This window comes from Cebidichthys violaceus, unplaced genomic scaffold (genome assembly GCF_023349555.1).
Source record: "Cebidichthys violaceus isolate CVI_PGR_0920_01 unplaced genomic scaffold, fCebVio1.0.p SCAF_4, whole genome shotgun sequence".
NCBI classification, from domain to species: Eukaryota; Metazoa; Chordata; class Actinopteri; order Perciformes; family Stichaeidae; genus Cebidichthys; species Cebidichthys violaceus.
In genome coordinates, this window is record NW_027176594.1 from 4785606 (window position 1) to 4801350 (window position 15745).

At 44.8% G+C, this 15745-nt stretch overlaps 1 protein-coding gene across 1 annotated transcript in view; it reads left to right on the forward strand.

The window, feature by feature from the left end:
* znf827 (zinc finger protein 827) overlaps window positions 1-15745 on the forward strand; it is a 65696-nt gene that overhangs the window by 22627 nt on the left and 27324 nt on the right. The window contains 3 exon segments of the mRNA XM_068726620.1: window positions 803-975; window positions 1276-1771; window positions 10232-10510. Coding sequence (XP_068582721.1) covers window positions 803-975; window positions 1276-1771; window positions 10232-10510 — 948 coding nt within the window.

Here is a 15745-nt window from a genome sequence, read left to right on the forward strand (position 1 = left end):
GCCAGACTGAAAAATGTGACCTTGATTATTGACTGTCATGTCTTGTTTTATTGTCGTCCTTTGCCAGTTCAACTATAAAACTCTATGTTTTGCACTTTGAATATATACGGAAAGCTTTCTCCCTTTCTCTAAAACACGGTTGTGATTGCGTTGTGTTAAATACTAAAATGAAGGTACTTAACACGCACATTTCCTCTCTCCTGTTTTTTTATTATTTCCGCTTCACTCAGCTCAGAATAAGCAGAAATCATTTTTTGCATTGTGATCTCTGCTGTGCTCGGAGAGGTTGGGCCGCAGATGGCGGTTTATTGTTGCAAATAGGCAGTCTCGAGGTTTTACACCCCAGGTCAATGAATGGCTGAGCACAGTAATTTCACCAAACACTGATTACCAGATGTTTTTCAAGGAACGGCACTGGAATACTTATGAAGCCATCCTGACAGGCCCTTGTAGAATTTGTAATGCAATCATGCCTCTTTCTAATAAGACCAATTAAACAGTAATGGATGCCGGATATGAAGCCAACAACAATAATCGAGATACTAAAACATGCTTGAGTTTTTACTTCCATTGTTCCATTGCTTCTAGCTGGCATTTCCCTTGATAGTTTTCACCATTAGAGTGAGGAGTAGTTGTCTCTTGCAGATCTGTGAATACTATTGTCTGTATTTTGGGAAAAAAAGCTTTGTTTTTATTTCTTTACAGTAACAAAGGTGCATTTTTCAGCAACATGGTGCATATTTCCATTCACTAAAACACTCATGACTCTCCTTTTGTAACAATATTCTTTGGTGCCCTCAAGGCTCTCCTGAGGAGGGTGGCAAACCGTTCCAGTGTCCGGTGTGTGGACTGGTCATCAAACGCAAGAGCTACTGGAAGAGACACATGGTCATCCACACAGGCTTGAAAAGCCACCAGTGTCCCTTGTGTCCCTTCCGCTGTGCTCGCAAAGACAATCTTAAGTCCCACATGAAGGTGAGACTATATGGATTCTCTTCATCTTGTGACCCTGCACCCCTTGTCACCTCCCCCACCCACATCATCTTCAATTAGTGGCAATTTATGTCTCTTGGAATATAATTGTTAACATTAAGGGATAGGCATGCTTTAGTTTAATGTGTAATAATCCTTTACATGGCATAATTAAACACTGCATGTTTGCTTCGTTTCAGTTAAATTGATCTACAATAAAGAGTCACGTCTTTCCTCTTGATGTCCTGTAGTACCGGAGAAGAAGAGATGCGGTTTGACACGTAAACCTGTCCTCTTTTCCAGGTACATCAGCACCAGGACCGGGGCGAGACGTTTCAGTGCGAACTCTGCCCCTTCACCTCCTCCCGTCACTTCAGCCTGAAGCTTCACATGCGCTGCCACCAGCACTTCCCCCGCACAGACGTCAAGGTGAAAGAGGAGCTCACCACCGACACGGAGGGCGAGGGCTCCCTGATGGGCGACAGCGGCCCCACGGACCTGAGAGGGACGGAGGTGTCCCCGCTGCACTCGGACGCCCGGCAGCAGACGTCCTCTCCGCTCGAGGCTTCCTCCAATCACGTCCACATCAAGGAGGAGCCACAGGAGAGGGATCTGTCTGTGCTCTCGCCCTTTAGCATGTGCAGGGACCGTCCCAGCAGCAGTGCCAACTCCCTGGACTTACCTGGAGTCGGGGTAGGAGTCGGGGTCAGATCCAGTCCTAGTGGTCCAACCACAGCCTCCCTCTTCAGCCCTGACATCACTACCAAGACGGCAACTGACCTGCTTATGAAGCTTTCAGGTTAGCATCACTTTTTTGTATTAAAGAAAAACTTTATTCACGCTAATGCGGAAACTATGGCTTTCATTATCGATTCATCTACTAGAATATCAGCAAATGGCAAAGAAATACCCATCACAATTTCGCAGAGCCCCTGATGGCATATAAAAATGTCTCGTTTTTTTAAAAAGTCAAAGATTTTCATTGTGGTATTAAAGAAAAACCCACAAAACAGATTATATTTTACACTTTTGGAAAGCTGGAGCCAGTTTAATTTTGCCATTTTTGCTGAAATACTTGCACTGTAACAGTTGACTTATAGACTAATTGTATTAGCTCTAATTTAGTCAATCCATATCTGTGTATTTTGAGAAACTTGAGAGCCTGTGTATAATGGCAGAGACTATAGAATTTGAAAGTTTAATCCCAGTCTCTTGACAGATCGTCTTGTGAAGTGAAGACAGATCGGAGGAGGAGATGGGCATTAAGTTAGTTTTCTTTTATTGCAATTATATAAAAAAGGATAAACCCACCAATGTCCAGGACATTATGTACTGCAGTTAAGTTACTTCTGTCTAAATGGAGCACATATTGCATCAAGTTGAGAAATACATGGAAAAACAGCATGCACAGGAACACCAGCTTGACGCCTTTAATCCATAATTGTTCCGTTTGTTGTGCTGTTTTCTCAACTTGACTTCCTAACTCCGCTCATTTCAGTTTCACTTTTATAAGAAGTATTTCACTTCCTCCAGACTTGAACGTGAAGACAACCGTTCTGATCTCCGGCTAGATGTTGTCTCCCCTTTGCCTTAAGTTTTGTTTTGATTCTTTACTGTCACCAGAAATAACATTCGTAAGAAGTGTAAACAGTTTTATGTTTAATGTTTCAGGTCAAGGCCGCAGTGCGTCTCTGTGAGCTGTTTTTAATGGATTTTTAAACAATAGGATCCTAAAATGTCTTAGAGATAATTCAAGCCTTTAGGGAATAGACAGTTTTAGCGTCGACAGCGGAAAATACAATCATGTTAGACGTTTAATGGGCAACAACATAGGAATCAAATGTAAAACCCAGTTTACACAATGTGTGCTGAAGCTGCGTGGGTCTTAGATGCAGACACGCGTGTTTGAGCTGTTGTTTTTCCAGACTTTAGCTATTATTGTGCATATTTGAGGATATCAGGGATGCCTTGTACACAGGATTATTCATCCATACAACCTTGGTTTCTGTGCATCTCCCATGAGAATGATAGAAAAGTAGGCCATGGACTTTTAGCCTTTTCACCACAAGTACCACATGCCTTTTAAACTGTCAACACCCAAATAATTCAAAACGTGCTCTTAGGACACTGATTTGTGGAAGACAACATACTGTATATTTGATTCAATAGATTTCGGTTATTTAAATTTTTTAGAATAACATCATTTGATATAAATAGATGAGTTTCTTAATAAGCATTGGAACTTTGAACAGACACATAAAAGTTGCCTTTTTATATGTATAAAGGTTTGAACATGTGAACTCGGCCCTCTAATTGTCCATTATGTACAACAACTAGTGGCACCTATACAACTAAAGGTATTTTAGCACAACACAGTACACAGCGTGTATATATACTTTATATTAATATTAAAAAAACTGTAGTAGTCATTCACAGATACAGAAACTTGTATATTCCAATAATATAACAACAATGACCTTCCCACTGATGCTACACTGGGATAAACACATGAAAGATGTCACCTATGAGATCTGATTTTGCAAATCTATATTCAAAAGATGATGCATCTCAATGACAGAGGCTCCATCCATGTATGAATGGTGGCTACTGTTTAGCCCGGCACGTCTAACTGATTTGTTGGCACCTTCCTTGCGTTGTGCCACTTCGTTGTACAATGAAGGTATGTTGGAATAAGCAAAAGAGAGGAGACATTCTTGGCATATTTACAATATTTCAGGAAGTAAGCATGCAGGAGTAAGATGCCTGAGAATGTTCTGATATTGAGCTTATTTTCTCCAGTGATTGCTAGTAACAGAGTAGGACATGCACATACAAATCAACTGAAGCCCCACTGAGCAGCACTAAAGTCATGACTTAAATCAGAGCATATGCCGTATATTCATATCTAATCTTGTAGATAAATGGTCTTGTTTGTAAATTTCATATCTGCTTAAAATGTCATTACAATACTGATGTGCCATTCTTCTACCATGTATGAGATTAGTTGTCCATCCAAGGTTGAATACAGTAGAATATAGTTAGTTCGATAGTTTAAGTGACATTCGATGGCTACCCAGTTGTACATCCTCCTCTATCTGCGGTTGGCCACTGATTACCAAATGATTCGCCCAAGGGCACCTCAACAAAAGTTGTTGAGGGATTCATTTCCCTCCCCCTCATCTTATCAGTTGTCAGGGGAGTTGAAGATCTGAAACCTCTAGGCATCGTTCTCCTTTTAACAATTATCTTTGCAGCGTTTGTGTCGGTGTTACTATGATTGACAAAATGGTGAAAAGTCGTTCTGGAGCCCTGCATTAATGATTGTTTACATATATCTACTGTACTTTGGTGAAAAACCTTTCTTACATTTGATACTAAGACCTGGTTGTCTGCACCCCAAAACCCATGACTAGCAGTAGTGGTGGCAGTAATATTTCCCATTCATGAAACAGTTTAAGACTTAAACGCGGACATTTAATTCAGTATTATCTACCTTTGGTAAAGTTGCAATGTGACACAGAGTTTTATAACATAATGATACAGCATGATTTTAACAAACTTGACAAACGTGCTGCTCTAAGGCATACTAGGCTCAGACCGTGTTTGGATGCATTTCACCATGTTGCAAAAATATCAAAGGATGAGCTTGGGAGACGACGGCAAGATTGATGGAAAAAGGTTGACTGAGGTTCAGCGTCGGGGTCGAGGCTACGGCTGCCACTCTTCCACTTAATGTTGTGTAATTAGATTGAGATCTTGAGCGAGGATGGGAGGAAAAAACCCTGGGAACATTAGATTAATTAAAAATGTATGCATAATTCATAATTAAAAAGGAATTCATAATTTGAAATGATTAGCGCCCTCAGCGCCATCCTGTGACCCCGCCAGGATGCACAGGGACTGGGCCGGCTTAGTTAACTCCCCCTCGATCTCGCACGCTCGGGCTCCACATGGATGCCCCCTGGGTGCCAGTTGCATTTCACTCCCAGACTGCACAATCAAGCCCAGGCAACTCCCGGAGGAGCCAAGATGGCTCCTCGCAATGTCAGTCCAGTGTCAAGTGGCGGACATCTTAGTCAGGGCATCACTCAAGGAGAATGAGGGAGGATGAAGAAAAGACGGGACGAGAGGATGTTGAACTCGAATGCATGATGATGTGTTTTAATGAATACGGCTTCTTTGATCACAAAGTTCTCCCTTTTGTTGGGGGGTGGAGTTAAAGATAGAAGGTTATGAAACTGAGAAGAACTGGGCTCAGATCTTTGTGAGACTTACTCATGCCACGGAGCAGCCAGGGAGGGGAGAGGTGAGGAAGTTCCTCCTGGGACCTCCAGACTCCATTTCTTTTGACCTCCCTGCCAGCTCAGATTGAATGTGGACACGAGCAGCTCATCCCTCCTGCTTTTACACTGCTGTCTCAGTGCCTCAATCCCACAAGGCCTTGGCGGGGGAGAGGGAGGGTGGAAGGGGGGGGAGGGAGGTGGGGGGATAAAAATGTGGAGAGGGAAAGATAAAAAAGAGACGGACAAAGTGACAGCAAGTGGGGGAGAGGGAGAAAGAGGCAAAGAGGGAGTTGCATCGAGTTCCCCAGGCATAAAAAGCCAGTGAACTCGTCCCGACCTCTGACATAATAAGCATATCATTTTTTGGGGTTGCCCTGCTTTCCATTGAGTGTTACACTGATACCCTTTGATTTTTATCCTTGCATGCTGACACAACCGTTAGCTATCCAGTGTGATCCACATTTTGATTCAGAGATGAAAGCCACAGAGGTACTTTGAAATGCACAGCCCCTACCCCGTGCCCAGTGGACCCTGAGTTAATAATGACAGTGGGCACTGCACACCCTCCAAACACCCCCCACCCCCCACCCCCCACCAACCCCCGCTGCGGTGACACAGGCACAACTAGCTTGACCCTGGCTGGGTGTGAATAATTGGCATGCAGGGGGTTGTGGGAGGTGTTGTATCTGTCATGATGCTTCTGCAGTTGTCTTATTTATCCTTTTTCCTGGGAGAGTATCTCACATGCAACGCTTTGCTCCAGTGAAATGATGCACTGGCAGAATTGTGTCATCGTACATGAAACATTTTGAATATTCTTAAGGTTTTTTTTTCCCCCTTGTAATATGTCAATATTCTAGGTATACACATTATTTGCGTATTGTTGTATTTGGATACACCATAGGGGCATCTGTTTAAGTATTGTAGATGCGCTGTGTAGAAAGATTTTAGCTACGTTGACACAGATTTCTATTGAATTTTGAAATGTCTCGTCTTCAGTTATGTCACTTTGTGAACATCAAGATTTCATCTTCATGTCCTTTGCTTTCCAGCTCTGCGTGAGCAAACACAGGCAGGCCTTTTGTATGTGACCTCTGGTCCATACATCCCCACTGCAGCCATCAGTATCGCTGTCCGGTGTCTAGCACACTGTCACCTATTGTTGGGTTCTCAACCTGCCCCACGTAGCCCTCTGCCTTTTTTTTTTTTTCTCCGGGAGAAAACAGCAGCCAATTGTCAGAGGGGGAGCAGGCCGGCGTGACAGAGGTGGAAAGCTAATGAAGTTATTTGACGGCAGCCCTGGCCACGGAGCGAGAGGTGAGGCGGAGTGGACAAGCGTCTGGCAGCGAGACGGATGAGGCGCGAGAGAGAAGCGCGGCGGAAGAGGAGAGAAACGGGGGAGAGAACGGCGATGAAAGTAGCTTTGGTGGCAGGTGTCAGAAAGGGTGTGATAACATGGAGACAAACTGATAGCATCGTCAACCCTGAACTGGAACCAGCCGTACAGCATCATGCGCGGGGAGCTGACATTGGCCTGGGTTAGGGTACGTACTCGCACAGGCAGGAAGCTCACAGAAGAGATGCCCAGTCACCCAGAGATGCCCATCTCCTCAGATCTGTGTTCTCTCTCCACAAGACGATCTGCCAGAGACTGGATGCCCACGATGCTATTGTGAAATTCTGACAAACGAAAGGCCAAAGTGTAAGCTCGGCGTTGTGGGCTGAATTGTTCCTGTTGGTAGTGTGCTCCAGCTTTTTTGTTATTGAGCCATCAGCTTAGAGGAATATAAAAAAAACTAAAAAACTTGCCAGTTGGATTAGGCTACTAAATAATTCATTGAGCTCTGTAACATAGATTCTGAGTGGAAATTCACTCTATTTATAGCGACAATCCAAAAGGTCACTGAAGTGGTGTGACTTTGTGTGCGAGTCCACGTCCTGGGGTTGTTTTTGTTCTCGTGAGGCCACAGCGGAGAAGAATTTGGAAATCTTAAGCTTGTGTTGAGTCTGTATTTGTCAGTGGTTCATGTGCAACCCAGCCCTTTTCATTTGGTTTGACTGCAGCACGACGCAGCACGCGTACTGTTGTATTTAACAACACAAAGCATGGATTTCTCCCAAGATCTAGACGAGTGTGTGTGTGTGTGTGTCTGCGCAGGTAAATTAGATGTGTAATTTTATGTGTGTTTGTAAGGCGGTGACCAAGTGTGCTGTCCCTGTCTGATCCGACATGGCCCAACACGCTTCTAATTAGAGGACGTCCTTCCAGGTGCTGACCAGGTTATACTTAGCCTGCCCGCTGACATCTGACGGTGTGACATTTCCAGCTGGTGCTGTGTGCGACCCTGCGCCACTGCCCCTGAACTTGAAGGTCCCTTGCCCCCCCCCCCACCCCCCACCCCCACCACCACCACCACACTCAACCTCTTCCTTCTGCCCTTCTTGAACTGCAGCCCCGGCCCGCCGTGGCGTGGCACTGTGGCATTGTGGCACCACATGGGTGGTCAAAACACCAACACCTGTCCGCTCTTGCTGCCCCTTATCCCCTCATCCCCGAGCCCTCTATCCCTCAGGCATAGATCATCATTAATCAGAGGGGCCGGAGCCGGCACAGATTGATGATGCGGGCAGGGGGCGGCAGGCCTCTGGCGGTTAGAGATGTTAGGTGAGACGGTAGGGTGAGGAGCGGAGCAGATCTCTGCTGGGGCCAGAGGAGACTGGACAGCAGTCTGCCCAAGAGTGATAGCCTCTCTTATATCCATGCCCTGTGTGTGTGTGTGTGTGTGTGTGTGTGTGTGTGTGTGTGTGTGTGTGTGTGTGTGTGTGAGACAGATAGTAGTAGTGTACAGATTGTTTGAAAACTGTTGATGTGTCAAAGGTTGGGACGGGTGTTGATGAGCTATTTAGATAAGTTTGCAATAATTCGGCAATAATTAACTTTATTTAATTTTTATTAAATTTTTCTTTAAACTGAAACGTGTCTGTGATTACAGAGTTGAACTTTTACAATCCGTGTCACGTCTTAGCAGCTCCCCAACTCTTCTGTCAGTTGCAGCATCAGCATATGATTCTGATTATTGCTGAATGTGTCACCATTACTATTACATAACTTCACAAATGTATTCTGCTTAAAGGAAAAATATTCCTTGAGATGAATATATTTTCCCAATTAACAAAGGCAAATATAGAAAGCAACCGTTGCCACATTTGGTTATCATTAGCATATGCCACGACCTGCCTTTTAAAGTTTGCTATAGCAACGCGGCTCTGCTTCGTGACTCACGTGTGAAACAGTCTAAACCACAACACCACAGTTGTGGACACTTTCTCATCCATCGAGTCTATTTTGTTTTACTTTTGGCAAACAGTAACGTGGAAACATTGCAGAGAACATGAAGTTCTACACACACTTGTACAAACTTGTTGCTCAAAGAAACTTTGCTTCCCCCACTGTTTATCATTTATTATAAAAAGTCAAAAAATTAAAAAAAAAAGTTGTTATTAACTCATAAAACCAGAAAGAAAAAGACAATTTAAATTCCTCCAATAATATGGCATATTATATAGTTGTATATGTAATGGTATATGTTTTGCTACAGCGTAACTTGCAGACACATTCATGCAACTGTTTTAAGTTTCATGTAATCAGATCTCTTCAGCCAATCTACTTAATGAAGTACTCAGTGCTGTAATTGTTTCTGATGAAGGGCTCGGTACACCCGTTGTAAATCACGTTACAATAGTGGACAATAGTATCCTTTAACCCTCCGCTCGGTTCCCATAGTCGCACTGAATGAAATGAAGCTATCAGGTAGCACAGGCTAATAGAATGTGTTTTAAAACATATTTCTGCAGCCTCTCTCACCGTTTTATAGCCATCTTAAATGTCAACAATGTTGTAAGCTTTAGCCTGTGTAAACCTTTGTTTTAGTGCAGAGTGTAGTGGAACGTGCTGAGAGACACAAAGAGAGGCGCTTGCCCTGCTGTTCTTTTCTTGGCGGCTATCGGAAGTTGCTCCATGTCTAATTATTAATTATTCATCTAAGGCGGATTAGATGTGGCCCAGTTTCTCTTGAAGATGGCTTTAGAGCGGAGGGATCCATGTGACAGTTCACTCCCTAACCTAGGCGACACGCCGCAGAGATGGCAGATAAGACGTCAGCCGATTGCTATCGCGCTCTACAGACGTAGTTATTTTTTTGTCCTCATGTCTGAAGAGGATTAAGCCGACGTCCGGGGCGAGAAGGGATGAAGAAACCAGAAGTAAAGTAGAATAGAGCTGAGAATAAAGTGTACAGAAATGAATGGGATGGGGGAAGGGCGGTGTGAAGGAGAAAAGAGGAGGGGAAATGAATTGGGCATTTGTTGTGGATGCCCTAAAGACCAAGAGAGGACAGTCATGAGGTTGCACCCTTTGTGTCGGCCCACAGCACGCCAACTGTGGTGTCTGGTGCGGAGATAGGGCTGTGAAAATCCACTGTGGACCACTTTGTTGTTCCAGTCAATTTGCATGTTAATGTATTCTACTTTATGTTGTGTCTATATTGTCCTCTTCATTCATAAGAAACGTAAATGAGATGTCCTGGTGGTATATTGGGCGAAACTTCAGGTGTTTTTTGTTTGTTTTTTTCCAGTTAGCAATACATTTACATACATACAATACATTTAAGATAAATGCTCACCACAAGCTGAAGGATGATGAGCAGTATACAGAATTTAGAACATGAGATCTTTTGCCATCAATCAGTAAGTAATGTAAGGCCGATGTCTTGATGGAAAGAATGCAGAGCATTCATATGGCCTCTTGTTATTTCTGGGTCAAACTTAACACACCTTTTTAGAAATACCCAACAAACCTCACTTGTCACAAACTGTATTTGGAGCTGGATTTTTTTTCTTTCTTTCTTCCCTGCTGCCCTCAAATTCTCTGTCTTAAATTCCTCTCATTCCTTCTTTTCTTTTCTTTCGTGCTGCAGCGGCCAACCAGAGGGAGACGCTCAAGTCTCCATTCCAACTGAAGGAAGAGCCCAAAGTGGAGGAAGTGTTGAGCCCCCGACCGTCCTCCCAGTCCCAGAGCCAGGTACAGCCAAGCTTCCCTGCAACATTCTGCCAGGACGGGCCAGTGGGGGCGGCAGCAGCCATGGAGCGCCCCGGGTCACTGAAACCAAGGGAAGGAAGTCCCATGGCTAAGAACACCTTGCTGAACCAGGATATCAACATTAAGGTGGCCTCTGAGCTGCTGATGAAGCTTTCAGGTATGCATGTAGGATCTTTATCTGTGGATCTGTGCATGTTTGCTACAGTACACTAAATCTAAGCAAAACATTAAATCTGTGGTCTTGAAATTGGGTGTGTATACTGTATTTGTTATGTTTGTGTCAAACAACAGTCACTTCCAAAACAGACAATTTCTTTAGTTATTGATATTTGTTGCGCTGGTCGGCTGTTTTAGTTTCAGATCAGCCAATAACAGCTCAGGAGGTTAGTTTTAGGCCAAAGGTTATGTTACTGACGGCCATAAAAGAGTTCTGTTGTTTTCTACTGTGACACACCTAACCGAGCTGAAATTGGGGCCTTCTCAAAGGTGAGCAAAGTGTACCTGTGGTGAAAAAGCACATGTGGTGAATTAGTCTTTGTTTCTCTGTGGCCTCTGCTCTAGATTGCGAATGTCCTTGTACCCTCTGTGATGATATTTTGGTAACCCTTAATTTTCTATTTACAGTACCACTCTATGCATCTATGATTTATTCCAAGTTATTGTGAACAGGAATCGGTGTGTTGAGGATCAGTTCTGCTTTGTTTTGTGCAACGGTTTGTCTTCTACACAGTGCTGTCAAATGGCATAAGATCTATCTGCTTGATTGAACTTAAAACCCTTGTTCCATGAGAGGTAGTTTAAACAGTTTCAACCTGCGTTGACCACTCTGTCATCATCCAATGCAGCATGATTTAGCCTTTATTTAGCTCCAGGCAGGGACTCGAGCCTAGTTCTTTATTTGTAGCACTTGCAACAGTGCTGCTGCTGCACTCGTGTTGTTGTTTTACCTGTTATTTTTCAATTACTACACACTTTGTTCCACTGCTAAATAAAGCTGCTTCTTATTATTATAGCCTACATCCACAATCACTACTGAATGCCAGGTCCAGTTCAAGTGTTTTATGGACAGCTGTTTGTCCGCTGTGGGCTGCTGGAGTGTATCTGTCAGGCAGTATTCATCAGTATGTACTTCCCTAGCTATATGAACACGTTTAGTTTTTTCCCCCGATTCAACAATTAATTGCAATACTGAATGCTTTGTTCTGAAGTACTTTGCCGTTTAAAATGATACAGACCCATTTCAACGTTGGAATGAATAGTACGCTAGAATTGCGCAGCCATAAAATGTACAATGTTTGACACGCTCGTGCAAATATGCACAGTGTTTTAAAAAGCACAAAGCAAATGGCAGTCTGATGGTGGCGCAGTGGGGCGTTACTCCATCTGCGGCGCTTCATCCTGTGCCAGTGTATGCGTGCTTGACAGACACCTCACACACCGGTTGCCATTGTTCTCCCTGGGTTGACTAGTGTTCGGAGTGAGTCATGTTGGCTGGAAGCTCTGTGGTGCTACACGTGTGCTGCTCCACTGCCTGCCCCCAGGTCACGTTTCCGTGTGTGTGTGTGTGTGTGTGTGTGTGTGTGTGTGTGTGTGTGTGTGTGTGTGTGTGTGTGTGTGTGTGTGTGTGTGTGTGTGTGTGTGTGTGTGTTTGAGGATGACAGAGATGACATGATTACTACTTTAAAACAACAACAATAAAGACAGATTTAGTATGCTGGCTTTTGTGTTAAATCAAGAGAGAAAAGCTGAGAGAAATGATGTGGGCAGGATGTAATTCCTCCAGTGTACTGCCTCCATCTCTTTGTTTCATCACCGTTACTCTCCCGTCAATTTTTTTTGCCATTTCCAGTCACCAGGCACCGATGTTATCCTGCCGGTGCATTTGGTTCTCAAGCAGCACACGGCCAGCATTTATCCCCGCCCATCGCTTACACTAGCTCTGCAAAGGTTGACCTAGGTTAGGGAAGGATGCTGCAGCGTTCATCTGTCCGCCGGCTCCCTCTCTGCCCCCTCACACAGTCCTCGGAGCGCAGTGCCGTCCATCGCCATGGCAACAGCGGGGGCGGTAGATGGAGAGGGCTGTCTGGAGTGACAGCCTTGACAAGAGTCTGGACCCTCAAATGACCCTGGGGGGGAGGGGGGAGGGAAGGGAGGAAAAGATGGCGAGGAGGAGGAAGGAGAGAGACAGGGAAAGGGAAAGGTCAATGGCGTTACAGTCACGTGTGATTACGGTCGTGAGGTTCAAGGGCAGCTACGCTGTGGCCTCTTTGTGTCCCCGGGTAAAGGTCAGCCCCAGAGCACAATCACCCAGTGAGGATACTTAAATAGGGAAATGACGCTGGGGAGTTTAGACTAAGCATTTGTCTTGTTAAAAAAAATCACATTTTCTCGACTAAAAAGCACCTATTTCCTCATTGTTGCTTGGCGTACAAATGGACACCGCTTAATTAGATTTCCGCTACTCATCCCTCCTCGACCACGCTGTTGGACGGTCCGAGTAAGTAGGGTTGTCATCATTACTGTCCATTGTGCTGTAACATGAGTTGCATCATCCCTTTAACTAGGTCACTTCTTCTTCTCTTCTCTCTCCTTCCCCCCCTCTCTCCTCTCTTCCTTATCAAACATTGGTTGGTCGTGTTGAGTCGCCTTGCGAGCGCTACCTCCCCCACATCTGTTTAAAACCAGGCTGCTGGTGTCTGGGGGCTAATTACGCCAGGCTAAATAGTCCCTGGCGCCAGAGGCTAACGTGTCCTAGCAGATGGGCACTGGTGTTGCAGGGCAAGGGGAACATGGCGTCACAGGAAGGGAGGGAGAATGGAGGGGGGGGGGGGTACGGGGCCCTAGGTGGTGCCCTGGCAGACTGGCATCGTGTGGGTAACAGCCGTGCCACCCACTCACCATCCAGCCACCCTCACTATAGGTGTGAAATCACACTTTGTACTTGTTTAACTCATTCCTCATTCCTTAGGAACAGGCCTTCCATCTCTGAGGACATTTTAAAGGCCCTCTCCCCTCTGCAGTGCTCGTTACCTTCCTAATAAAAGTTGCATTAAGCAATTTCTGACCACAAAGGAGCAGAAAGACTTTCGAACCAAACTGTCCGCTACAAATGTGTAGCTCATGCGGTTCTTTTTGTTGATTATTATAGAAAACCACAACCTACTGACACATCCAGCAGGGACAAAGCACCATGGACCTTCTTTTTCTGGTTACCATTAAAATGTAGGTTTAATAAGCAGGTGTTAATCCCTGGTTTGGTCCATCAGCTCTACTGATAGTTGATGCCTGTGGTTTTCATAAGAAAGTGGTATTGTGTTGTTTTTTTTTGTCTGTGCGTCAGAGCAATTAGCTGAACGCAGCAAGAAGCTGGAAAGTGGGTGTTGATTTCCAGGAGCATTGGCAGTTCTTGCAGCAGTGGCCAAGGCTGATTGATTGAGATACAATTAAGACTGGTTGTAATCAAACTGTACCTGGCCTCCCCCCAAAATATTTAAAATGATTGCTTCCTACTGTAGGAGCCACAACTGACATACCACACGTTGTCAGCCTACTGTGTGGATATCGTCACTGTCAACTGGATAAATCTGACCGTTACACATCTCTTCATCAAGAGTTTTGTGGGGGGGGGGGTTTGTTCAGCTGAATAGTTAGTCTACTCTCAGATATAACCCCTTAGCTAGTTCTGCATGATTTCCTCGAGGTAACCACATTGGATCATGGTGCGTAATGTCTCTGCTCTTTGATGCGGCGCTTGTTACAGATAAAACACACATTGTACATCTCCTGCTGGCTTCAGGGTAGCTGTAAAGGATTTAGTCGAACGAAGTGGAAGTCTTTCTTAAAGTCTACAAGTTTAGGATGTCAGATGCAGACGTATTGCTTAAATTGCATTAAATGCCTGCTTTTTCTTTATGCGTCTACTGGTTGTAGAATGTGTTTATTTACGTTATTCAGCATTATTATGTGATTTCTGCCTAATTGCACCACTAGCATAACATTGCAATTGATGATAGAATGACTGAATATCATGGTGCACTGAAATAAAAGATTTTTATATAATTCAACCGGTGGTTACCATCTCAGGTTGCTCGCCGCTAGCTGTCTCCTCTGCAGGGTTACCTGGGCCCAACTCAGCTCCACCAACTATCCTCTATCTCTTCACCCGTTTCAAAATAGCTGAGACTACGTCCATATGTCATACAGTCTATGATCGTAAAACACAGCTGAAGGAAGTTAGGAAAACTTATTATAGCCCTGGTTGCACTAGTCTGCAGCTGTTATATGATAAGGGAAATGATTTAATTTTGAATCAAATTAAAACAGAAATAGTTAAGTGGTATCAAAAAGCCTCACTTCCTTTGGCTTTTAGGAGAAAACGCTACCGAGCAACTTCATCTTTAACGTCACATAAAGGGATTTACTATTTATTTAATATGGCTTATCACAGCAGACTGTGTAAGCAGTTCACAACACTGGCATTACTGTACAGTATTACTTTATGTTTAGCTCTACCGTGTCCTCATCATGCCCCCTCAGTGTGGCCGCTTGCTGACCTCTCTCCCCCCCTCCCCTCCCCTCCCCTACCTCCACATCTTTCTTTCTGTCTCACCGGCTCCTTATCACTGCCTGTAGTTCTATTTACAGAAATGCAGAGTTGATTCCTTTTGCCCCTTGCTGTAGGTGTTTGTTTCCTGGGTAGGTAGGGATCGACCGAATGACTGAGGCACATCACTCGTCGTCTTTTTTGTCTTGACATTATGTGACAAAGGTTCACTCCTCTTGGATCAGCTCCAGCGTCTGCCACATTTGTTGTTGTTGTTTAAGACCACTTTAATAACGGCCATATCTGGCTCCTTACGGGCTGCTTATCAAGCACGCTGCACTAGAGTCAGAGGTAGCCGCAGTTTGCGACCGTTGTAAGGCTGAACCACTGAGAGCTAGCTGGTCGAGGATCAATTGTAGCAGCAGCTGTCTGTGAAGTCTGCAGGCAAGGCTGCTGTGGCTCCCACATGACATGCAGTCTCCACACTGCAGCCTTTGAAGCGCATGAACTCTTCACCCCTGTCTGAGCAGGTCGGCTAGAGAGCAGGAGAATAGAGAGATTGAGAGAGAGAGAGAGAGAGGGATGGGGGCAGGGTTACAGAGATGTGGAATAGCAGAGCAGGGAGAAGGGTAGACTAGGATAACGGGACAGGGTGGGGGGGGGTGGAGAGGTTGTCATTTAGGCTCTAGCCATTCCTCATCCTTCTGTCCTCCCCCAGCTCTTCTCTCTCATCCCACTTTCTTGTTTCCTCTCTTACCCTCGGGTCTTCTTTTTCTGGCACTGTTTGGCAATTCCTTCTCTTTCTTTGCCCTTCCTCCCCTCGTCTGTCTCCCTCACCGCCTGTCTGTC